The sequence below is a fragment of the Nyctereutes procyonoides genome, unplaced genomic scaffold (assembly GCF_905146905.1).
Source record: "Nyctereutes procyonoides isolate TBG_1078 unplaced genomic scaffold, NYPRO_anot_genome, whole genome shotgun sequence".
Lineage (NCBI taxonomy): Eukaryota > Metazoa > Chordata > Mammalia > Carnivora > Canidae > Nyctereutes > Nyctereutes procyonoides.
Window position 1 is genome coordinate 47,037,298 of NW_026575133.1, and position 25,605 is coordinate 47,062,902.

The 25,605-nt window shown below is 37.0% G+C and overlaps 1 protein-coding gene across 4 annotated transcripts in view; it reads left to right on the forward strand.

The window, feature by feature from the left end:
* Positions 1-25,605, forward strand: part of DOCK10 (dedicator of cytokinesis 10) — a 200,373-nt gene that overhangs the window by 56,765 nt on the left and 118,003 nt on the right. For all 4 annotated transcript variants that reach the window (XM_055300086.1, XM_055300087.1, XM_055300088.1 and 1 more), the window contains exons 3-4: positions 7,145-7,234; positions 25,026-25,108. In XM_055300086.1, coding sequence (XP_055156061.1) covers positions 7,145-7,234; positions 25,026-25,108 — 173 coding nt within the window. The remainder of the gene's footprint in view (positions 1-7,144; positions 7,235-25,025; positions 25,109-25,605) is intronic.

The window sequence follows — 25,605 nt, forward strand, 5'->3', positions numbered from 1 at the left end:
AATGCCACAACTCTAGCTAAACTTTCCAGTGGTTTCCCATTGCCTTCAGAGTCAAAACCAGCTTCTCACCATTGTCCCCATCACCTGGTGCCTGATGACCTCTGAGCCTTTATCTCCTCACCCTGTTTTCCGTGGCCACTGCATGGATGCCTAGCACTCTCCCTGTTCCCTGAACTTGCCAAGCTTGTCCCCTCCGTAAGGGCCAGTCCACTCTCTTGCACAACTGGTCCGCCTTTCATTCACAATTCAGTTCATGTGCCATCACTCTGAAGAAACATCCATGATTCCAACCATACCATGTTCCTCTATGACACCACCCTGCTCGCTTCTCTTTACAGCACGATCATTATCTAGAAAGATCTCAGTTTGCTTTTTCTTTCCTCTGTCACTTGTTCCTCACCATTAGGGTGTACCCTCTAGTAGGACAGGGATGTCTTCTCTTTTGATCATCAGGAGACCCCCAGCAGCTAGAGTGGCACTTGGCACAAAGCAGGTGGAAAATGAATCTTTATTTCATGAATTATCTTTCAGAAACAGGTAAGTTATTATTTTAGAACATAACGTGAATCCTTTGTGGTCCTTTAGGAACCAAAGGCCATTCCGAAATGAAATTTGAGTATAAAGAGGATGAAGTAATTTGTTTTGCCGGATGATGAGGAATGTGATTATTAATATACTTTCCTCTTCAACACAATGCAACATGTCACCTTTAGATAACAGCATTCAAATCAGAATCCCCTTCTCCAGGAGCTTGTTCTGCTGGTACAGTGCCTGCCACATAGTCGCTATCGCCAAGAGCTCATTTCATCTCTGTAACCCTTCAGGAGTGTGTGCCCTAATATGGATGTTACTTGACATGGGAGAAATCAGTCTGTATCTCTATTTCAAGTGCACAATGCAATGTCAGGCTCGTGGGCTTTCAGAGGAGATCCCAGAACATTGAATTAAAACCATCTTCTTCCCGGTTAAGGGGCTGAGGTAGATGCACCTTGCTTTGTCTTGGCACATGAAGTGCGTGGGTTCTGGGAGCAGGCAGTGTGATCTTTGGGACTACTTGCATCATAATGAATCAGTAAGAATAAGCAGTCTAGATGCATTTTGTAACTCATTCATTTCAAAAACATGTGCCTCTTCACTCATTGTATTTACCACTCTTGCTTTTCTCGTCTTTCTTTTTGAAGCAGTTAGTAATAGAAACTTAAGACCGAAAAGCAAGGAATTTAGTCACCAAATTGTGGCTTTGTAAAATAGGCAAGGAGAGTAAGGAAGGAAAACCAAAACTAAGGAATGGTTTCAAGGACACAGTGAATCATATTGAGTGATTCAGTTTGAGGAGAGACTGATAAAAAGAAAAATAGCAGAACAAAAAATGAAAAAACCAGCAATGAGTTTCTCTCCGAGTAATAGATACAGAAAGCCTGAAGTGCAATCACCTCTGGACATCCAAATCTTAAACAAGAAAGTTCAGAAGTCTGAAAGCTAGCACGCTGTGGAAGGTCATCTGCTCACACCTGCATTTCAAGACTGCCCACCCCAGTAAAACTGCTCCATTTCAGTTCGGCTTCATGGCCCACCTTCTGTGAGGTTAGCTGCGTCTATCAAGGGCACCAGTATGAACAAGAAGCAGTGCTTACACTTGAAAGATTATGCTTTTGACATCAGACAGTACCAGTTTCAGAGTCAAAAATCTATGTTGAGGATGGGAAGTCGCCTGCCAGAAGAGTTACATGATCTTCTCAAATCCCCTCTTCATCTCAGAAGTTCAGAATTAGTGTCTCAGGGTTCCCCTGTGCATCCTGCAGTTTCCATTGGCTTACCATGATGACTGAGTGAATCATGAATTCTTAACATACCAATGGCTTGTTCTTTCCACAGTATGTTTTTAGCTATAAAAAGCAACTGGTATATGGGGACTTCCAGACCCAACCACATGGATCATTTTGATGAGAGGAGGCAGAAAGGCCTTAACACCTTTTAAATTGAAAAGCAGAAAGGCCCTGAGTCATTTGTGGTCTTTTTTTTTTCTCTTCTTCTTCTTCTTCTTGCTTTACTGAGACACAGCTTAACATTTTTATAGGACTCTCAACCTCCTTTTAGTCCTTGGCTTCTGAGCCTGAAAAGTAGGCTTTAAATGACTCACAGTATTCATGCAAGATCATTGTAATTGCAATTTAAAAGCTAAGTGATAATCTTTGTCAAACTAGGTTATTTCTAAGTACTAATATTCCTCTCGCTTAAAAGCTAATGAGACTGAGATTTACAAAGGCCCTTGTTCCAGGATGTAGAGTACCTGTAAGGGCAGAAATCAAACATGAGCACTTTGACTTGCTATTAGCATTTCTGTCTACACAGCATGCTTTTGGCCAGCTGCTTCTTAGAAAGACAAGGTGCACACTTAGGGGAACTATTAACTCCCTGAATCCCACAGTGAGTGTCATCAGAAAATTGATATGGCAGTGAGGAATCCTAGAGTGCTTATTTCAGTTGAGTATGTATAAGTGGGAACTTCTCTGGGCTGGATCGATTTAGGAATATATACACATAAAGTGCACATAAAGGCTTGTATATGAATATTCATAGCAGCATTATTAATAAGAGCCCAAATTGGAAACAGTGTAAATGTCTGTCAACAGATGAATGAATAAATACACTGTCGTCTTTTCTCACCATAGAATATTATTCAGCCATTAAAAATGATTGAAATACTGATTCATACTACAACATGGACAAAACTTAAAATCGCTATGCTAAGTGCAAGAAGCCAGTCACAGAAGACCATGTATAGAATGATTCCAACTGAAATCATAGACAAATCCATAGAAAGTTAGTAGTTTCCAAGGCTTCAGAAGAAAGAAGAACGGGAAGTAACTACTAGTAAATATGGAGTTTCTTTTGGACATGATGAAAATATTCTAAAGTTAAATAATGATGATGGTTGTATTACCTGTGAATATATATAAAATCACTGAATTCTACACTTTAAAAGGGTGAACTTTATGGCATGTCAATCATGCCTAAATAGCATTGTTATATTTTTAAGAAAATATTTTTCTACGCATTAAGAGAAGTATAGGTGGTCAGAGATAGGGTGCAAAAATATTTTAATACATGTCTGTATTCAAGTATTTCATTCTTTAAAAGAAATAAACAACTATACTAAAGAAATAATAAATACCATGGGAAAACATTTCATTTATTGTTATTTTTTATTTCCAAACCAGATTTAAGTGGCTTGCTTATATACCACAAAAATATGTATATGCTGAAGTAATCATTAGCAAAGCTTTGAATCTAAAATATTCTAGAGTGAAGCTGCAGACTTTATGTATGATACAGGCAGTAAATTTTATAGTTCAGAGAAAAGAAAATATGTGTTGGATGAATTAGAGAAGACTTTCAGAAGAAGCTGGCACCTCTACTAAGCCTGAGGTTAGTGAAAAGTAAGGAAAATAAAGGACTTTCTGAGAGGAGGAGGAGTCTGGATGAGGCTTGTGCAGGAATGAGTCCAGTATGGAAGAAGGAATGTGAGCAGCCATATGGAAAGATGCATGGCGGGTTGGCTGTAAGTGGGTTGGCTCATGTCTTGGGCCCTTACTCGTCATGGGGCCATGTCTGCAGGCCTCACACCAAGCAGGCTTCTTTTCTGTGCCTTCCTGGAATTTGAGCTCAGACCACAACCTCTTGAGTATTTGCCAAGAGAAGGTCCTGGTGCAATAAGTATATTGTTGGAGCACTGTACTCTATGAATGTTCACATTTTTCCATATGGAAAATGTATTGTCTTTACCTCCATAGAGGAAGTAAGACACATTTTGGAGCCTGGAAAATGAATCAAAAAAAAAAAAAAAAAGAGAAGACAAAGAAAAGAAAGAAAGAAAGAAAGAAAGAAAGAAAGAAAGAAAGAAAGAAAGAAAGAAAGAAAGAAAGGAAATTGACTTGCTCAATGGTCTGCCAATCCAAGAGTAAGAAATCTTGAACCAAGTCCCCAAACTTCCCTGTTATAGTCTTATTTTATTTTTTTAATTTATTTACTTGAGAGAGAAAGAGCAGGATGGGAGGGCAGAGGGAGACAGAGTCTTAAGCAGACTCCGTGCTAAGAATGGAGCCCAACATGCCATACAGGGCTGACCTCACAATCTGAGCCAAAACCAGGAGTTGGACGATTAATCAACCACCCCACACAGGACCTCCCCCCCCCCCACTTAGATTCTTAAATACTGTGATAGCTAAGTCTCAATGCTTGACTTGGCTGGATCATGACAACTGTCCGGTTATGGGCAACTGCTCACTTATTGTGCATTTCCCAAACACTTTAACTTCAGCAAAACAAGAAAGACCTTCCCTTAAAGCACAGTGCATAACTCAATGGAAATAAAAGGTACAGCATAGAGAATATAATCAATGGTACTGTAACAGTGCAGTATGGTGACAAATGGTAGTTATGGCGAACATAGCATAATGTATAGAGTTGTCAAGTCATTATATTGTACACCTGAAACTAATGTAACATTGTGCAACTATATTCAAATTTAAAACAATAATAAATGAATGAATGAACGAATGCATGGAGAGGGAATCATTGAGAAGGTGAGCACAATGAAAGTGATATTTTCACATAGTTTAAAAAAAACTAAATCAATACTCTTCTGAATGTGATAGAAAGTGTTTTTAAGCAACTAATGTAGTGTAAGTGTCTGCTCTACTAGAATATAGGCCATATCCTGTTTTAATCTGAGAACTTTAGGTGAAGATCACTTTTAAACACATGCTTAGGTTAGAATTGACCATGAGATGTTTGTAAATAGTCAACTATAAGGCTTGTTGAATTCTCAAGCTTCAGACTGATTTCTATAAACAGCATCATTTTTGTTCTCCTTTTTAAGCAGCTGGGATCTGCAGTACTGTCAGAGGAGGCTTTTGCTCAGCCCCAGGGAAGGAAAAGCAGACTTTTTAAAAGACTTTGACCAGTGGACTTTGGCCAATTGAGAAATGGCCCTGATGTGCTTGGAATGAAGTCTTTCTGTGGTCACTTTAGCCAGCAGAATGGTGGCTGTGACAAAGCCACACAGACTACCCACTAAAGTGTGGAAGGAACCAGAAAGCGACAGGGCAGTAGTTGAAGAAGTCTGAATATCATGGACTTGAAATTGCAAACACAGGCCTGCATGCCTTATTTTATAAATAAAATGACAGTTTTTATTTCCAAATGCCTAATCTCGGGACAGTAAGCCCCTTATAAAATTCTACCACCAAAAGAGGAGCTAGGCTGAGTTCCAGTGCTGTCTCGGATCTGTTTCATGCAATCGAGCTCTACTAATTGTCAACCAGAAGGTTTGTAAAAAGAGAAACAGGAAGTCTGTTGTGGCCAAGGCAATTTGTAGTGGTCTGAAAGCATCTAATTCTCAGAAAAGAAGTTCTTTGTAACCATATTAATACCCTTAACAAATATGACTGCATACTTCTCTTCTTATTTGATCAATTTATCTTTGCTTCAATGGAGACACATTCAAGAAATAAAACATAAGTAGAAGTGTCACAGTTCTTAAAGTCAAAACTTTATGGAGGCTTACTTTTTCAGCCAAATTCTTCAGTATCATAACAAAATATAACTGAGATCAATAGCCTGTCATAAGCATTTATTATTACATGTATCCCTTTTCTTTACTTTGTGTATTCTGTGCAAATGTGAAATAACTCCATGCAACTTGTAATGTTACATTTTAGATTTATCACATGGCTACATGAGAGTGATTCAGACTCAGTTATCTTATTAAGAATCAACATTATTTCATAACTAGAAGTCATCAGGAATCACTGATATCCATTATACGCATAGTTATACACATGATTTATTTCTATAACCCCAACCTGAATGAATTTCCAATCTCACACATTGCCTATGTATTATGTATTTGGGGAATCTAGCTTTATTTACTATATGATATCATGGATCAAGTGGCTATGTGATCATTATTACTGGAAACCTGAGTCCATATACCAGAAACTCACCATTAAGGGAAAAAAAAAATTCTTAAACCAGCTCGGTGTTCACCTGATTGTATTATACCACAGAACAGTGATCTTAGTAGAGCACTAGGTATAGCTACAAAGGAGTTTACATTTGAGTCATGTTACTCTACTCTCCAGTAGACAGAGTATTTTAGAGTAACTATTATTTTTTAAAGTCAAGGGACTAATAAGAGACTACACAGGATAATGAGAAAGAGGAATAATATTTTTATATAAAAATGTATTATAAAATAATGGCTGAGGGGATCCCTGTGTGGCTCAGCGGTTTGGCGCCTGCCTTTGGCCCAGGGTGCGATCCTGGAGTCCTGGGATCCAGTCCCACGTCGTGCTCCCAGCATGGAGCCTGCTTCTCCCTCCTCCTGTGTCTCTGCCTCTCTCTCTCTCTGTGTGTCTATCATAAATAAATAAATAAATAAATAAATAAATAAATAAATAAATAAATCTTAAAAAATAAAATAAAATAATAAAATAATGGCTGAACTATATAAAATTGTTTTAGAGAGAAAAATCCCTTGTCTTGCCAGTAGATTATAATATGTAATGTTCTCTGGAAAGACCAAGCAGGTGACACTGTGTATCTGAGAATTGTCTATCCAAAGAGGAAACAAGTTCTCTCCAGATAATTGAAATCTAGCAATAATCTTTTACTTCAAACTTTCAGTAGAGCTTATGTTCATCTTCTAACAGTGTACAACATAAAAGAAGCAACTTGAAAAAAGCAATTCAAAAGGAATCAAAAATGTAAAATCTAAATAATAAGTCCTAAATTGGCCCTGTCGTTTTCTCTTTCACTTCAAATTTATTTTAGGATTACAACAAAAGATACAATAGAAATAAGCTAGTGAAAATATACAGATTCCCCAAGTTTTGTTTTCTGCAGTGAAATGAAATAGCCTCAAATGATAGTTTTACTGATAAACCATAATTGTAATGATTATAGCAGTGGCAAGCTAACGGAGGGTTGGCTCTCCTGTTCTAGAGATTGAAAGTTTCTCTGTCTCTTTTTACTGTAAGATACTAAGATCTAAGGCACTTTTCTATTGTGTTTTTGGTATAATGGTCTGTTCAGTGCTTCTAAGTTGGAGAACTTAGTTTCTTTTCATTGTTCTTCCCAGACAGCCACGGTGTCTTGGGATATCCGAACATTGTACTCAACGGTACCGGAAGATGCAGAGCACAAAGCGGAAAATTTACTGGTGAAAGAGGTAAATGTGTGCTTCCCATCCTTTACTTTATAAAACTTTGTTTTCCCCTAGCAGTGCTCAATACAACTTCCTATTACTATTGTCTTCCTCTACTTTTCAGTAGAGAATTCCAGATTGCTATGATTGATTGATGTCTTTCAGCTGGCATCACCTGAGGTTCTTTGCATTTTCCTATTAATCATTTTTCATTATCTGGTGACTATTCAAGTTTTAGACTTTTTTTCTTTTGTTTTTACTTCACTTAAAATCTTCACCTCGAGGAAAATTTCTGTATACCTAAAGGAAAGATTTAATTTTATTTAATTTTATTTTAGATGGAGTTGTTGGAGAGGCCATAGGATGTGAGAATTTTGGATAACAGAGTGGCTATTTTAAGAGATACATATTTTTTTTCAAAAACTGACTTTGGAAATAATTCATGGTAAAGCCCTGTGGCTATGATAAAAATCAGTTGGTATAGCAGTGCTTACATTCAGATGGTGTAAGAGAAGCCAACAAAACTGATGCTTCTTCTAATCAGACTATAGGATCCTTTAGGGCAGCTACTTAGAAGATATTTGTTGAATGAATAAATGAAGCTAGTCCTTCCTTTACAGAAAATGGAATGAGAAAATTTAGCACCTATCAAACAGAATACTAAGAGAAAATGGCATATCCCAGTTAGGATTTAATCAAAGCTACATACCACAGCAAAGCTCTTTCTCAGCTCTTAAACATATGTGCATGAATATGAGCTAGCTTTATTAGCATATGTATTAATATCAGCCTGTATTAATCATATATACTTTATGTTATACTATTCAGTCAATTTTTTGCCATAAATTTACGAGTTGTTTCCTCCAATTCCATATTCATTTCCCAAAATTCACCTTGAATTTCACTACCGTCTAAGGAGTTAAAGAAAGGAAAAAGTACAGGTTCAAAAGTACAGATATCCCAATGTTATCTGAGTATACTATTTTCATATTCACTGATAAAAATATTAAATGTGACGTCAGTACCATAAAATTTTGTTTACAGTCACCTTAGAGGAAGTTTTAATATCTGATCAGGCATCACAGTTTTAAAAAGAGCTGGCAAATCATTTTTTACAGAAGAAAATCAGAACTGCTGAGATAAGGTCTGCAAAAGTTTTTCAGTAAATACATAAATAGGTGTTAACTTAGGATCTGAAACATTTATGATATTGAATTCCTAACTGGGTATACTGAACCAGTTCTTCCTGAGTGTTCTTCCTTAAAATATTGCTCTTTTATATAAAGATCGTTCACTTGTTAAATCTCTGTCCAGGTACTTTATAGTTCTGTTGCAAATGTGAGAAATTTTTAAAACAAACTCCCTTTCTTACTGTTTATTGCTGATATTTTTGAAGAGCTACTGATTTTTGAATAGATATAACTAGAGCTCACTAAACTTCCTTATCCTAATAGTTCTTTTGTAATGTTAATTTTTGTTTTCATTTTTATCCTATCTTTTGCAGATAAAAAGACACCATTTATGATTATTTGATTTTTAAGTATGTAGTCATATCATCTGCAACCAATTACAATTTCATTTTTTCTTTCTTTGTTTTATTATCTGGTATCTTTGAAACAATGTTGAGTAATAATGCTCATATTGGACATCCTGTCTTAATTTTGATTTTAGGAGGAGGCCTTTAGTTTCTTTGATGCATTATGAAATTTGGTGTTAATGACACTGGCATAAAAGATATGTCTAGGAATGGTTTTCTTCGTCTCTTTAAGTACTTCTAAAGATTTGGCTACCCTATAGTATGAAATCCATATGCAGTCTATCGATAAAATAGCTTTATCATTTGAATTTAGCTCTGTAATAAAATTAAGGTTTCTGTCCTGTGGACCCATAGTTGTATTTCTGGTGTAACTTTCTTGTTCAAATTGTATTGCTGCTTTTAATATTCTACTCCATTCAAATCGCTAATATTGTATTTCATACTTTTGCATTTATATTCATGAGTGAAATTGGCTCTAGTTTTCTTTCCTCTCTTTGGTATTAGACAAATGCTAGCTTTAAAAAATTGTGACACTCTCCAATTTTTTCTGTCTTCTGGAAGAAACAAATAAATCACTGAAATGAAACAATATCTAGAAACATATCCAACTAAATATGGTTTCTTAATAAATGACAAACATGGAACTTCAAATTCTCAAATATCTCACAAGAGAAAGTAATTTCATGAATACCACTAGGTTATTCATTCTGGATGGAAATAAAGTTAGGCTTCTATCTCACATTAATTACAAAAATGAATTCCAGGTCAAAAAAAAACAATTTAAATTTTAAAAACAAAAATATTAAAACCATAGGAAAACATTTTTATTTAGAAGTTTAGGGGATAGGGACAGATTTAAGCAAATAAAAATATTTAATTTTTACATGATGAATGATGGTATAAATAAAGCCAAAAGAAAATCTTTAATCAGAGCAATTATTTGCAACTCATACCTTTTTGCCACACATGCACATATTCCTAACTTTCAAAACCCTACGAATTAATAATAAGATAAATAACCGAAGAAAATATGAGCAAAAGGCAGGAGCAGACAGTTCAAAAGAGTAAGTGCCTTTGGCCACGGGACACAGAAAGTTGCCAAGATTCACTTATAGTCATGAAAATATAAAGTAAAACAAAAATTATGTGTGATACTTGTATGAAGAAAAATTTTTAGGTGAATATTATTTAGTGTCAGCAGGGATATAGGAAATAAACATTATCACACAGTGCTTATAATATATGCATGTCTATAACTTTTTGAGATGTAATTCTAATGTATCTATTGAGTAGTATATATAAAAGGTAGTATATATGAAAAAAACACTAGAGCATAAAAATATAATTACAACCATGATTATTGATGCACTGGACAATTTGCAACATCACTTGATAAGAGTGTAAAGTAGCTACAGTTTACACTTAGAATAAATTTTGGCACATTTATACTTTATAATAATACATAACCAATAGGGGTACCTGAGTGGCTCAGTTGGTTAAGCATCTGCTGAGGCCATGATCTCAGGGTCCTAGGATTAAGCCCCTGTGGGGCTTCGTGCTCAGTGGGGAGTCTGCTTCTCCGTCTCCCTCTACCTCCTGCCCCCATACTTGTGCTCTCACTCCCTCTCTCAGTCTCTCTTTCAAATAAATAAATAAAATATTTAAAATTATATGTGTATATAACCAATAAAAATTACATATACATAAATGTATTAGCTTGGATGCCCACGATACAATTGTCAAGAAAGACATGTAAGTTGCATAATATATAATATGTTATCTAGAAGGTATAAAACCCATAAGTATATACATAAATATGGCTTATTTATATAAGCCTAGAAAAGTATTAAAAATGTATAATAAACTTATAACATTGGTGATGTCACAAGTGTGGGATTGTAAAGGGAAAGGAGAGATGTTTGGTATTCTTGTGTTATAAGTGTATCTAAAATGTAATTAAAAATGTTTTGGAAAAAAAATAAAATATATCTTAAAATGCTGCCAGAATTGGAAGCAACCCAAGACTTTCTCCTAAAATTGTCTCCAAAAGTTAAAGTCCAACTTTATTCTCTGAGTCATTAGTTAGTTGCCTTAAAGACTACATCAGATTCTTTTTCTATTATTATTATTTTACTTTGATAACAAAAATATCTTACAGAATGATCAAAATCCCCTCTGTATTTTGCTTTATGATTCTACCTGCTGGGCTTGTCTGTATATCATAGAAGCTCATCTGATATAGTCATTTATAATCACTTGGAATAGAACGACTATGGATTAATAAACACTTCCACAATTTCAGGGACTTTTCACTTCATGACCGTATTTACCTCTTTCTGTGTGAATCGGGTAGAAAGACAAATACTACAAATACTAGACAAATAGACAAATACTATTTCCAGGCTTTCAGCAGTCTGCTTTAGTTGTGATACATTGCTCTCACATGAACCAGGGGTTCTTAGCTGTCTTCCGGGGCCTCGGTACCTGAAGCTTTGAGACCTTGGATTTGGTGGCCAGCCTGCTGCAGCCCTTGCCTCTTCACACTTGCTTGCTTTATTATCTGGCATGCCTTTGAGGTGGGGCCAGTCCCCTCAAATCCTAAATCTCAGGACCAGTTCAGAAACTCCACCCCCAATCTCTGGATCCCAAAGTGTAAAGTGTAGCTACTTTTCCAGGGCAAGGATAACCTTAAAAGAAGGCCAGTACAATTCTGGAAACATCTAAAGATATTCTAGGGTTCTTAGAAGCCGTTAGTTTGTTGTTGCTTTCATAAACTTCTGCACCATGACTTCAGATGGCCAGGTTGACTGCCATATTTCTGTAGTTTCTGAGAATGTCAACTTCAGGGGAGAACATGTTGACCACAAAATTTGCCTTTGCCTTGCTCTTCCTCCTGGGGTGAAAATTGCTCACCTTTACCTGTGTTCCTACCTTTCAACTGCTTGCAACCTGGGATTTTTCCTGCTTTTCTCACTTCCCTCCTTGGCTCCTCTTTCCTCCTAAGAACTGCTCCAAGGAGAAGTCAAATACAATGTCTTTTACTGTGCATCCCAGGTTTCTGCCCAACTTCTATGGTACAAGCTTCAGGACAGGCCATTTGTCTGGGTGACGTGAACAAACATTATGTTTTCCTCAGCTGCTTGGATCTAAAGGAGAAAAAGGAAAAGGAAAGAAAGAAGAGGAAGCCTGAGAAGAAACTATTTTATTCCCTGATACTTTTTCTGTATCACTAGCTGTGGAAACTGCTATAGTTTGCTTGGTTTTCAAGATGGGACTAAAGGGATGCCTGTACTTATAGGATAGAAAGAAGAGAAACCCCAGTTACAAATATCATGTGATGATAATAGAACATGAATAGTGAAGCCTGGAGACGGCAGATAAAAAGGAAGAAGTCACCAGAGAGCTGGGTTAAGACTGAGAAACAATCCCAGAGAGTTATGCTGGCAAGGAGTCTTAACCACAATAGGTAATAGCAGCTAACCTTTATTGACGACTTTTTCTGTGCCAGCTACACTTCTAAGCCCTTGTAGTTGCAGTAATTATAAACCAATGTTGCTACCGCAGCAGCACCTTGTAATGATGAGGAAGCTTTCATAGAGACATAAAGCAAGTGTTCAGCATCCTCATTTGGAAATAAACAGATCCAGCTTCCCCATCCCTACCGTCCAACCACAGTGGCCTCTAGCCTCTTCACCATGATGCTAAGTGCCCAGATGGTGCTCTACTACAGCTGCCCTCTGGAAGGACTCAGTTTCTCAGTGTCCTCCCTGACAATCTCACTCATTCTGTCCAGGTAACTCTGATGCAAATAGTGGCCCACACTTGGAGAAACATTGGCTGGATTTTTGAAATCAGTTTAAGCCAGCACTGAAATGAATTCATTGATGTTTTGTAGAAACACATGCGTTCCTTACAGCCTCTGCTTTATTGCACTAAGCAACCTTTGTGGTCCTCTCTGCACTAAGTGCCCTGTGGCTCCCCTCGGGGTGGTGAGGACAAATTCTGTGGTTGCTAGGCAGCAAACTGGCATGAATCTAATTTAAACACATCCAGTTCAATACTGATTTTGAATTATCTCTCACTACCTTGACAATTCTCAGCTCTATTTGAAAGGCAGTGAGCATTCTTTTCTTCTTTTAATCTGGAATGACTTTATATTTTTAATAGGAGTTTAAATAAAATGAACAGTCTGTCCCTTTTCTGTTTTATCTGTTATTAATTCTCTTCCCTGTCGATTCAATATAAGTCTAATATTCCCCCACACCAGAGTATAGGCTTATTTCATATCCATTAAAGCGTTTCATAAAATTATGATAAATTAACATCAAACCATAGTTGAGCAACATGTACATATACATATAATTTTGCACCGTCTGTGTGATAGATCTTACTACTCATTTTACAGCCTAGAAAACAGATTCTGAGTGATTGACTTGTCCTACTTTACACAGAGCCGTAATTAAGGCCCTGATCTCTCTGAACCCTATGCTCCATGCCCTTACCAACTTGACTATCTCTAACCCTTTGAGAAATGTGTTTAAACACATTTAAGAGCCAGACCTGATGAGGATATTTCCACTGTTTATCATGGAATATGTCCTTCCTTTTGATATATGTTTAACTTTTCTGCCTCAGTTTCTTTATCTTCAAATAAGCATATTAATAATTCCAAGACTGTGTTTCTAAAAATAAATATAACAATGATATGAAAACAGTTGGAATATAACAACTGGGGAACAGTGTCTTTATCTGATTCTCATAAGTGGTTTAAAATCAACATCTACAACCAGAAAAAAAAAATCAAACACTTCCGTGATAAAACAAGTACTACCCCTCCCACTGGGGGTTGGGAAGCAATTAAAGGAATCTATAAACAGGATGCAGACTTCTTAAGCAAAACTTCTATAGTAAAGTTTTCATTTTAATATACACAAAAGAATAATATAAAGCCAGAAGCTCAGAACACTAATTAAAACTAAGCTCCCAGTTTGGTCTCTCTTAACAAAGAAGATGAAAACAGAGAATTGAGAATGATACAGTGGCCCAACAGGCAGCAAGGGTCTAGGGACCACTTCAGCTGACTAGCTGAGAGAAATACTGACAAAGTACTAAAGTATAGCAAGTTACTCTGCCAACAAAGCCCTCTGCAATTTCTGGAAACCCATCTGCTGCAGGAATAGAATAATGATGAAGCAAGGGGTAAATCATGAATTCAAGAATCCAAACCTCACTTTCATCAAGACATAAAACACTTGGTGATGTTAAGAGTTATGGAAATGTTAGAAGAACAGAAGCAAAAATTAAATTTTTGAAAAAAGTAAAATTGAAAGAATAAATAAGAGTAGAAGCAGACTATCTATGCCTACATTTACTTTTTTAATAAAAGTAGGCTCCGGGATCCCTGGGTGGCGCAGCGGTTTAGCGCCTGCCTTTGGCCCAGGGCGCGATCCTGGAGACCCAGGATCGAATCCCACGTCGGGCTCCCGGTGCATGGAGCCTGCTTCTCCCTCTGCCTGTGTCTCTGCCTCTCTCTCTCTCTCTCTGTGACTATCATAAATAAATAAAAATTTAAAAAATAAAAAAATAAAAGTAGGCTCCGTGCCCAATGTGGAGCCCAGTGTGGGGCTTGAACTCCCAACCCGAAATCAAGAGCTGAGCTGAGATCAAGAGTTGGATGCTTAAAAAAATAAATAAAAAAAAAGAGTTGGATGCTTAACCGAATGAACCATCACCAGGCACCCCTACAGTTACTTCTACATATAAATACACACATGCACACACTCACGCACGGGCACACACACACACACACACACACACACACGGATTATATACTGTCTTCATCCAGACAGTATTAGGTGTTGGGACAAGGAAAAGTTTAGATTTTAAGCAGGTTCTAGACCAGAAATAGTGGCATTCTCTAGGAAAAAAATATATAAGACCCAAGACTGAATAGGAAATAAATATCAGACTTAAAGCAGACAATAAATGTGGAAATCCTTAGGCTTTGGTAGAAAATCCACATTAAAAACTAGCAGAACAAATGGTTAAGATGAGAGTAGACACGAATTTCACATAGGCACAGAATGTTTTGCAGAAAGCTGAGTCAGCAGGATGTCCACAGAACACACACACATACATACACACACACACACACAATATCCATGAAGACTACTTTAGAAAGGAATATGACATGCGGTATTTACCATGTTTGTTTGACCATGGAGAAATTCTGTCCATTTTCCCCCAAGTCTCTTGAAAACCATCTTTGAGAAATGCTGATGTGAATCTGAGGGAATGAGATCATCAGAAACTAGGGAGAAGGGACAACTCAAGTAAAACAATCTATTAGGTAAAACCTGATATGATTTTCATTAAGGCAGATGGGTTGAAGAGAAAAGGAGCATTAAAGCTCCCAAAAGATCAAAGAAATTTTCTTTTCTTTCTTTTCATGGACAAACCTCTTACCATTACTTATCAAAAGTGTCTATCTTTGTCCAGAGGGTAAACCTCTTGGAATACTAGGACATGATCCCAGAAACACCCACATATGGTTGTTCTATGGATTTATCCTCATGCAGCAAAATGCAAGTATACACAAGGTTAATTTCAAAATTTGTAGTAAATAACAGTGCTCATGAAGTTCAGAGTAGCACTTTTTTCCAGCCCTTAAATTTCTCCTCTCAACCCCTTACCTAATTATTGGATTTTTTTTTCTCTCATCCAAGGAGGAAAAATGAACTCAGTGGCTTAAACAAGCTACTCCTTTGGATATACACAGAAACTCCTACTCAGTTCAGTTGGGTGAAGCTGATTACCCTGTCTTTACAAAGGGTTAAATTCTTCACGTAGAAAATTCTTCTCCCACTGATTTATACTGTTACTATGGATCACATGCAAAGTGTATGCAGTGAAGGACCTGTCCACTGCATGAGAGATTGGACTGGGTTTATTTTTCAACAACATAGCACTTACTAAGTGGTTGTCACCAAATAGATAAAACATTGTCCTCACACCTTCAAGGAGCTCGCCTTCAGGCAAGAAATACCAGACCTGTGATCAGATTTTTACAGTGCAATCTGACGAGTATCCTTGGAGTGTTACGGTAAAATAGAGAAATGAGGTCAGGTTCACATATTAGAAAAAATTAGCTAAAAGCAGGCCAGAGAGGTACACCTGGGTGGTTTAGTGGTTGAACATCTGCCTTTGGCTCAGATCATGATCCCAGGGTCCTGGGATCGAGTCCTGCATCAGGCTCACTGCAGGGAGCCTGCTTCTCCTTCTACCTGTCTCTGCGTCTCTCTGTGTCTCATGAAAAAATAAATAAAATCCTTTAAAAAAAAACAGACCAGAGAATGGATTGGTTTGCTTGTATGGGGGAATGAGTAAAACTGAAGAGAACTTCAAGAGATGGAAGACTATTTATTTCAGTAGCCCAGCGGTGTTAAGGCCCTACACTAACATATGGCAGTGTGTTAGTAATGATAGTAAAGGCCATTAAAGAAATGGGACTGACAGAAGTTGGTGACTGAACAGAAATAAAGGGAGAGGTATGGTGGCTGTTACTCCCACATATCTGTGTTGGGCTATTAGCTAGATAGGCCAGTAATTGAGATAAGATGCCCAGAAGAAAGTAAAGATTGTTCAAGTAGGGATGAATGTAGCAAATAAAATAATGTCACTGGTCAACATGCATATAGAGACAGATGCCCAAGAAGGAGATAAATAGGCAGGTCCCAGTGCAAGAGGAAGAGGTGGGCAGTTGCTCTGGATTTGAAAGTAGAAGCTTTGAGCCTGGAAGAGTTTGCCAGAAATGTCATGGGGACTTGGCTGGAGCTGAGGGGAAAGTCCTTGGGCTGAACTCCCACTTAAGGAACTGGTAAAGAGGGCCCTGCTTGGGAGATGGAGTGAACAGGGAGATGAAGAAAACAAGAAGAAATTGTTTTTTTCAGAATTAAAGAGTCCATAGCAAGCATTAGTTAATGGTATAAAATGCCGAAGAAGTATCACATAAGGAAGGGCCCACTGGATTTGGTCATCAGAGTCATTGGCAGTTCTTTTTTTAAAAAAAAAAAAAATTTATTTATTATTTATGATAGACACAGAGAGAGAGAGAGAGAGAGAGAGAGAGAGAGAGAGGCAGAGACACAGGAGGAGGGAGAAGCAGGCTCCATGCCAGGAGCCCGACATGGGACTCGATCCTGGGATTCCAGGATCACACCCTGGGCCAAAGCAGGTGCCAAACCGCTGAGCCACCCAGGGATCCCCCATTGGCAGTTCTTTTTTTTAAATTATCTTATTTTATTGAAATTCAGTTAATTAACATATAGTATATTATTAGTTTCAGAGGTAGAGGTCAGTGATTCATCAGTTGCCTACGTACCCAGTGCTCACCACATCATGTGCCCTCCTTAATGTCCATTACCCAGTTACCTCTAACCCCACCACTTACCCTCCAGCAACCCTCAGTTTGTTTCCTAGACTTAAGAGTCTCTCATGGTTTATCTCCCTCTCTGATTTTGTCTTATTTTATTTTTCCCACCCTTCCCCTGTGATCCTCTGTTTTGCTTCTTAAATTCCACATATGAGTGAGATCATATGATAATTGCCTTTCTCTGACTGACTTCTTTTGCTTAGCATAATACCCTCTAGTTCCAACCACATTGTTGCAAATGGCAAGATCTCTTTTTAATGGCTGAGTAGTATTCCATTGTATGTGTACGTGTGTGTCTGTGTGTGTGTGTGTGTGTGTGTGTGTGTGTACCACATCTTCCTTTATCCATTCATCTGTCGATGGATATCTGGGCTCTTTCCATAGTTTAGCTATTGTGGACATTGCTGCTGTAAGCATTGCGGTGCAGGTGCCCCTTCGGATAACTGCATTCATATCTTTGGGGTAAATACCTAGTAGTACAATAGCTGGGTGGTAGGGTAGCTTTCATTGACAATTCTGTGATAGAACATCTTCAAAGGGTATGAACACAACCTGATTACAGTAGGTTAAACCCTGAAAAGATGTGTTATCTTATCAAACAATGTGTTAGTGTATTGTGGTCTCTTTATCTACAAAGCACTTTGACAGTAAATCCAATAAAATTATTGGAACTCTGGCAGCCCAGGTGGCTCAGTGATTTAGCGCTGCCTTCAGTCCAAGGCCTGATCCCAGGGATCCGGGATCGAGTCCCACATCAGGCTCCCTGCATGGAGCCTGCTTCTCCCTCTGCCTGTGTCTCTGCCTCTCTTTCTGTGTGTGTCTCTATGAATAAACAGATAAAATCTTTAAAAAAAAATTACTGGAACCCTTCAGTGAAAATATTCCATGCATACCAAAGTTAAAAATAATTCAGTAGGCTGTTACAGTGTATACTAAAATATTGCTTAATTTGTTAAGGAAAATTTGGTAAACATAAAAAATAATATGATCAAATGAGTATAATATTAAAAAAGTTTTTTTTTTCCTCTGCCTCTTTTTCCTCTTCCACAATTTGGACACAGATAGATAGCATTCAACTAATTCAAGAGAAAATTATAAATATTTGAGATTGGGACACCTGGGTGACTCAGCGGTTGAGCATCTGTCTTTGGCTCAGGGTGATCCCAGGATTCCAGGATCGAGTCCCACATTGGGCTGCCTGTGAGAAGCCTGTTCCTCCCTCTGCCTCTGTCTCTGCCTCTCATGAATAAATAAATAAAATCTTAAAAATAAATAAATAAATATTCAAGATAGAAGCTGCATCATGTTGAGAAGTAAAGGAGATATTAATCAATTTGGATCCCAAACATAGCAAAGAAAATTATGAGGAGAGGAAGATTGACTATGATTTAAGATGTATTTCTTGCTGCCCTCTTTTGTTAACCAAAAGAAACATATCTAACTAGAATGAAATGTATCCTCTTGCACAAAAAGGAATTCCATTTTTCACTTTATGGTTAAAATAATTTTATGTGTTTCATGTTTAATTTTGAACTGCATATTATGTGCATTGATAAAGAAACCTTTCTTGTAGTTAAAATGGCTTTGTACTTTACACACATTGTTTGAATCTCATATGTAGAATAATGTGCATTCAAACTTACCCAGAAATAAGAATAAGTGTTTTAATAAATTATTTGGGGTGCTTTTTTTGCATATATAAATTAAGTGAAGATGAATGACATTTTCTGATTCTGAATCATTTATTGGGCAGCAAAAGAATGATTCTAATACATTCATTACCTTCACACAGAAGCATGGCTTTCCTCACCATAGAACCAATTCCTTAGATACACATTAGGGCTACACGCACAGTTTAAATTACTGAAAATTATTGAGGAAAATGTAACTAAAAAACTCCCTCCAGATTAAAAAGAAAAACCATAATCCTTTCTTAACAAAATTAGTGTGAATAGAAAAAATTTTGTTTCTGTTTTGAAAAATGGGGCTCTTAATTCACCGATAATGCTTTGTTGGAGGTTACAGGACTTTTCATTTTGTGTGTTACTTTTTAAAAGTGAATGTATAAGTTAAGATACATTTATTTTGTGACTTCAAGCAACGGAAAAATGAGATCAAACTCTATTATCATCCTATATTGGACCTGATCTTATTTATGTATAATAATTTTGTTTCTATCATGGCCAGAACAAAATAGATCACCCATTTTATTTTTTACACTATACGTATAACACTAAAGATAGTACACGTACAAAAGTTGATTAAGATAAAGTCAAATGCATTTATTTTGTAAGTGGCATTAGGATAAAATGTATATAGAACACCCTGGTGAAAACAAAATAGTTTTGAGTTCCACATTAACAACCTTGAAGAAATTTATTGTCTTATTGTCTCATCACCAAAATCCCTAGAATAACGGTCTTGCTTCCAAATATGGAAAACTGTCCCAGTTCTAAAGTGGCCTCTTCTTCTCTACAGTAAAAATCATCCTACCATGTGTGGTGGTAAGTGAATAAAAACACAGAAGTACAAGTCTGAAACCCTCGCATATAAAAATGTTAAACAAGAACCCAGTTTAAGTTTGAACCTACAAATTTCAATCACATTGAATTACAACCCAGATTTTATGCCTTCCCTAAAAAGAATGATTTCGATCATAATATTAGTTTGAAAGGGTTTTAGTACTATCCATTATTCATGTCTTGACAAATTACTTGTGAGATATAGCTGGTAAATTAGAATGTATGTTCCCGGGTCAGGCACAGGTGTGATTTATGAAAGTCTAATTTTACAGTTTATTCAACTGCCTTCATACAACACAGTTTAAAAAAACAAACAAACAAAAAAAACCCAAATATTTTGATTTGTTTCCAATTTAAATACCAATTTAGGCTGCTCTATAATTCAAAGTAACAAAGTAGTTGAAAAATGATTCTCATTTATGGCTGGCATTTGATAGGACATTCTCTTTTATATCATACATGCATATTTATATACATAATAACTGTCTAACATCAAATGATATTTTAAAAACTCAGACCCCAAATCCATTATTATTTGGCTTGTACAATGATTTCTGAAACTGAGTCATATCTATATTTACTTTGTTTATTTTGTCCAAACATTTTTCCTTCTTTACCAGGACTGTAGTATAAGTGGTAAAACTCATTGTATTCAACTTATTTTTATACCGCAAAAAATAATTATTTCATTTTAAAGGAATACATAGATGTGACCCCATTAAAGAAAAAATAGGTTTAGTGCCTTTTCTCTTTTTCTCTAAAATATCAACATATTGAGTGACCACATGTCCTGGTTGCAAGAAGAGTCTCATGTTCTACCTGTTGGCCTGGCCAGTAACCTCTTCTGTCATTTTGTAGTGTCTCGGTGTAGACAATAAATTACCCAGCTACCCTTTCAATACATAATTTGCCTAAATTCACTTAATTTTATGATGCTACATTTTCAACATTTATATAATACGCGTAATTACTTCTAAACTTAATAAAGACTGCCATGAATGTGGAATTACCACCATCATTTTACAAATACAGAATTCATCCCAGTGGTGACTAAGGGTCAAAATGAACACCTTTTGTGGTTGCATACATCTTTCTGGCAAGAAACTAGTGATGTAATTAAATCAACCTCTATAGCCAGAAAGAAAAAGAATTTTGCATCTGAAGAGCCATTTATTACCTGCTTATTACTCTGTAGCCAGAATCTAATCATCAGCCCTTTTAAGAGATGGACAAATTACATTGCCAAACCCAAATTGCTATTTGAGGTAAGTAACCTGATTTGAATGGATTCTGATGATTCTCTAAAGAGAAGAGGAAAGGGAAAAAAATGAAATATTTTCCTTTTGGTATTTTAAGGTGCCCTTTACAATTGCCCAATCTTTTCTAAAGTATTTAGATATTTTTTTAGAGATTTTATTTATTTATTCATGAGAGACACAGAGAGAGGCAGAGAGAGGCAAAGGGAGAAGCACACTCCCTGCAGGGAACCTGATGTGGCATTTGATCCCAGGATCCCAAGATCACAACCTGAGCCAAAGGTAGACACTCAACCACTAAGCCACCCAGGTGCCCCAGTATGTAGATTTTTAGAAGTTTCATAGTGTTATGTTATGTCTAACAGAAAAAAGATATAGGAAATACACTCATTCAAATAAATATTGAATACCTACTCTAAATAAAAACCCCATCCTACAGTCAATATGCCCCTGCTCTTTCAACTGGAGGGTGACCTCAATTACCAGAGTTGACTGTATGAAGTTGGGACCCTGATGCTGTCAGTTCCTGGGGAAAACAGCACAAGGACCACATTACCCCTCTAGTGGAATGATAGATTTGGGGGCCCCCATAGAAATTTCTGATTTAGTTGCTCTCGTGTGGGACCCAAGAATCTGCATTTTAAATAACAATCCCTAATAATTAATGAACAGGTTGCCATTTAGGAAGCATCATCCTAATGGTATAAAAGCCTTTGAGCATGTTGACCTTGCTCAGCTTTTTTGTGTCAAAATGCATAACAGCAGAGATAGGAAGCATAAAAGCTGAACAAGCAAACAATAAATTAATAAAATGTGAATCCAGGCATTGCCATGTGAAAAAAATTCACCAGCTCAGCAAACTTTTGCTGGATATTCATAGTCTTCACCTTTGAAGTAGATGGTGACAGCCTCCAAGGGTGAGGAGCTGGGATCTTGAAAGCTGTGTTGTGGGCTAGATAGTTAAGGGGGGAATGGAACCACTGCCTTACCGTAACAAGCAGAGTTGTAGCCTGTGACTTTGAATTTGCAACAGGCCCTTTCAGCTTCATTTTTGGACAAAGAGGCGTTGTAGTCATAATTAAAATAGCTCTTAATGAGAGTGACTGTGTGGGCAGGAACAAAGAAGAGAGAATAATTTTCTATGCGTAACATTTCCAAAATGCCATTGCTATGTAGCAGAAACATTTATGTGTTTGTAAAATGCACTGGCTTTCTCAGAATCCAAGAAACCACAGATTTAGATGTATTTTTAAGGGTCATCTGTTCTACCCCTAATCCTCATCTACCCACCACCATACATGAAACATAGCAAATAAATTCAGAAGGAATTTGATTAAAGCAGAACTCTTTGATAATCAGAGCTAATATATCTCTCCAAAACTCTACTTCGTGCGTCAAGAAAAACTAGTTGTTATTATCAACTATTGTGACTGTGGATTATACATCGAGTCAAACATGCTGAGAAAACTGATTTTTAAAGCAAGTGTTTATTAAGTACATACCCTATGGTAGTTGCTTTATAGGGAGTGTCTTATTAGATTCTTATGAAGTTGGTGTTATTTAGACAGATAAAGAAATTTAGAGATACTAAGTTACTTAATTGAAATCTCACCATTAACACTAAAATTCAAAACCAGGTCTGTCTGACTCCAGGACAGAAGCAGAAATGCCATACAAACATTTGGAATGATGGTCCAAATGTGCCTAAAAGAAAAAAAGAAGTCTGAAATCATCAAACAATTCATAAATTAGCTGATGGACTTCTAGAGTCAGACAAATGCAATTTGAAGTCCTACTCCTATCACGTGTAGGACCTTTGGCAAAGATCTGAGCCTCTCTGTGCTCTATGATTTATAAAATAGAAATAAAATTTCATAGAATTCTTATTAAAACCCTTGGTACAGCACCTAGTGGTGTGGTATCTGACAAGTACATGCCACTCCAAACTAGAAAAGAAGTACTTCTTTGCTAGACTGTAGTGATATAAGAAAGTTCCACATTCATTTTGGGTCAGTGGAATTCAGGATGTACATATCTCAGATGGAGTAAGCCTGTGGCATACTGTGAATATCATGTGAACTACACGTGAAGTGTACCTGTGTATCATGGCTAAACATCAATACTGTGGGTGGCAAGAAAGGGTAAAAATAAAGTAAATCAGTGCATCTTTGTCCCATTAACCTCCAGATTAGGGAATTTAGAGATAGAGATTATGAGACAGAGACTTCTCAATCTAGTCTAATATTCTGGTTGTTAACTAGCTAAATCTGAGATCCTAATAAATGAAATAATTTGACCAAAAGCCATGTTGGAAGTCAGTATTAGGGGTTAGTTCCAGAACAAGAGGGAAAAGGGAAATGCAAAAAGAAAGTAGATTTTTTTGGTTTTGTTTTTCATTTTTAAATATATTTCATTGCATTTGAGAGCTATTGCCAGGTATAGAGAAAGGGCAGTGAGAAGAGAAAGAACTGTGATCGTGAACGTTCTGTCCTTGTGACCTTGGGATGCCGTGGCCCATACTCCGTGTCTGAATCCTTGGCATCTTTATCTAAAATGAAGATAGAACTTTTTAGCCAAGGAGCATATCAGGGCTTAGTTGTCCTCTTACTTCCAGAAACATGTGATTTAAAGAATTGGCTCAGGAATCGCAAGTTAAGTAGTTTGACTTTAGCCAAAGATTCAGTTTTGTTCCCGTTCCCCTTCTCCATCCATCCTGATCTCCCAAATTCCCTTTGCTGGTATCCACGTCTGTCGGTCCTGTTGCTGTTTTTCACCACTCCTCTCTGCCAACATCCTCCTACTCTTGTCTTGGTCCCAGGCTCACGCCTTGTTTAGCTTCTGTCTCCAGTTTGTGCGTGGGTGCTCCCCTGAACAAATAAAGTCACGGCACGGAGCAAGTTCAAGGCCAGAGAAGTCCAGAGCGGCTGAGGACACTCACCTAGTCTCTCCTCACCCTACCTCTCCCTGCATCTTAAGACCCGTGCCCACACCCACTGCTCTCCATCAACCTTTCTGCAGCAACCTCGGAATGGTTCCCTCCTACACTTCATGTTTCTGCAAAACAGGGCTAGTGCTTTTCTTGCTTGTGGCATTTGCACACCCCCAGTGATGCTTCACATGCAGATATCCTTGCCTGTCCCCTTCCCGATTCCCAACAACCACGGTTCTTTATTTCTCTCTTTGCAGTAAGCTTATTGCTCCTCATTATCTCCACTAGAGAAGACAAGACTTCCTTATAATCTTCATGTCAGCTGCTCAATCCCCAGGTTCATGTAATTTTAGAATGAAAATGAATCTTTAAAAGCCACCTATTGAGGGGCGCCTGGGTGGCTCAGTGGATTAAGGATCCAACTCTTGGTTTAGGCTCAGGTCATGATCGCAGGGTCCTGAGTGAAACTCCCATTACCACTCCATCAGTACATTGATTGCTAGGTGCATGATAGCTGTTTGGGAAATATTTGCCATCAATAAATACTGAAAAATCAGTCACTACATACCAAGTTTTTGTTCATCTTTTATTCATATATATTTATAAAAATCAATGAGTAATCATGGATAAGGCTGGCCTTGAGAAGGCATTGAGGTAAAACTGAAAAATCTGATTTCAAATCAACACAGCTGACATAGGGAGGAAAAAAAGATAAGTTACTGACACAAGAATGAGCAGAAAAAATTACAATGAAAAGATTACATAGAAATAATAATATCTTCTACCACTAAGAACTGTTAAATAATGGAAGGTTGCTAAGGAAAGCAGAAAAATGACAGTACTTGAGGTTAGCAACGTATCTGGTATGATTCATTGGGTGATTAAGTTAGGCTTTCTTCGATGGTGTAAAATAGAATAAGTATGTTAAATAGTTCCTCCTCCAAGAGTCTGGGAAAGGTTAGATTTCCATTTCATTAGAAAATGTGAAATGATTATAAGGAGCAAGCCCCTAACCTATGTTAAAATTGCTAACATAGCCACCTTAACACTACCCCAGAGATGATAACTGTATTAGCTTTTTGCCAGGACAGCTGATTTTTTAATGATAATTTTTAATCATCTTTTTTTTTTTAATTCCAGGCTTGTAAATTTTATAGTTCCCAATGGTATGTGGTAAACTACAAATATGAACAATATTCTGGAGACATCCGACAGTTACCCCGGTAAGAACCTATCAAGAGTACCCCTTGGGTTTTTCCATGTATAAAATATGTTCTCTGTTTAAGTTCTACCATTGTTTACAAATACATGTATGTTAAGCTAGTGTCGTGGTATATTTTACAAAATTTAAAAATAAGAGTCATGATAGAACATTTTGTTCAACAACGTACATTTTCTTGTATACGCACAGAATCGATTGTGAGGTGTAAATTATTCTTATTTAATTTTTGAACAAAGTCTTAAAGTATCATTATATCATCCTTTTGTGAGTTGTCATTTCAATATCAGATATAACAAGGCTAGAAAAAGAACAGTTTGGACCAAAACATTTTTCTGACTATATTCTGTGTTTAGCATTCAGATTTGCCACTGGTTTCATGTTTTTTCACACCGTGATATCAAAAGTCATGAAAATAAACAACTTCTACAGAAGTGATATATGTTTAAGAACAGCAAAAAGGGAAAAATAAACAGCTATTTTTTTGTGTGTGTGGACTGT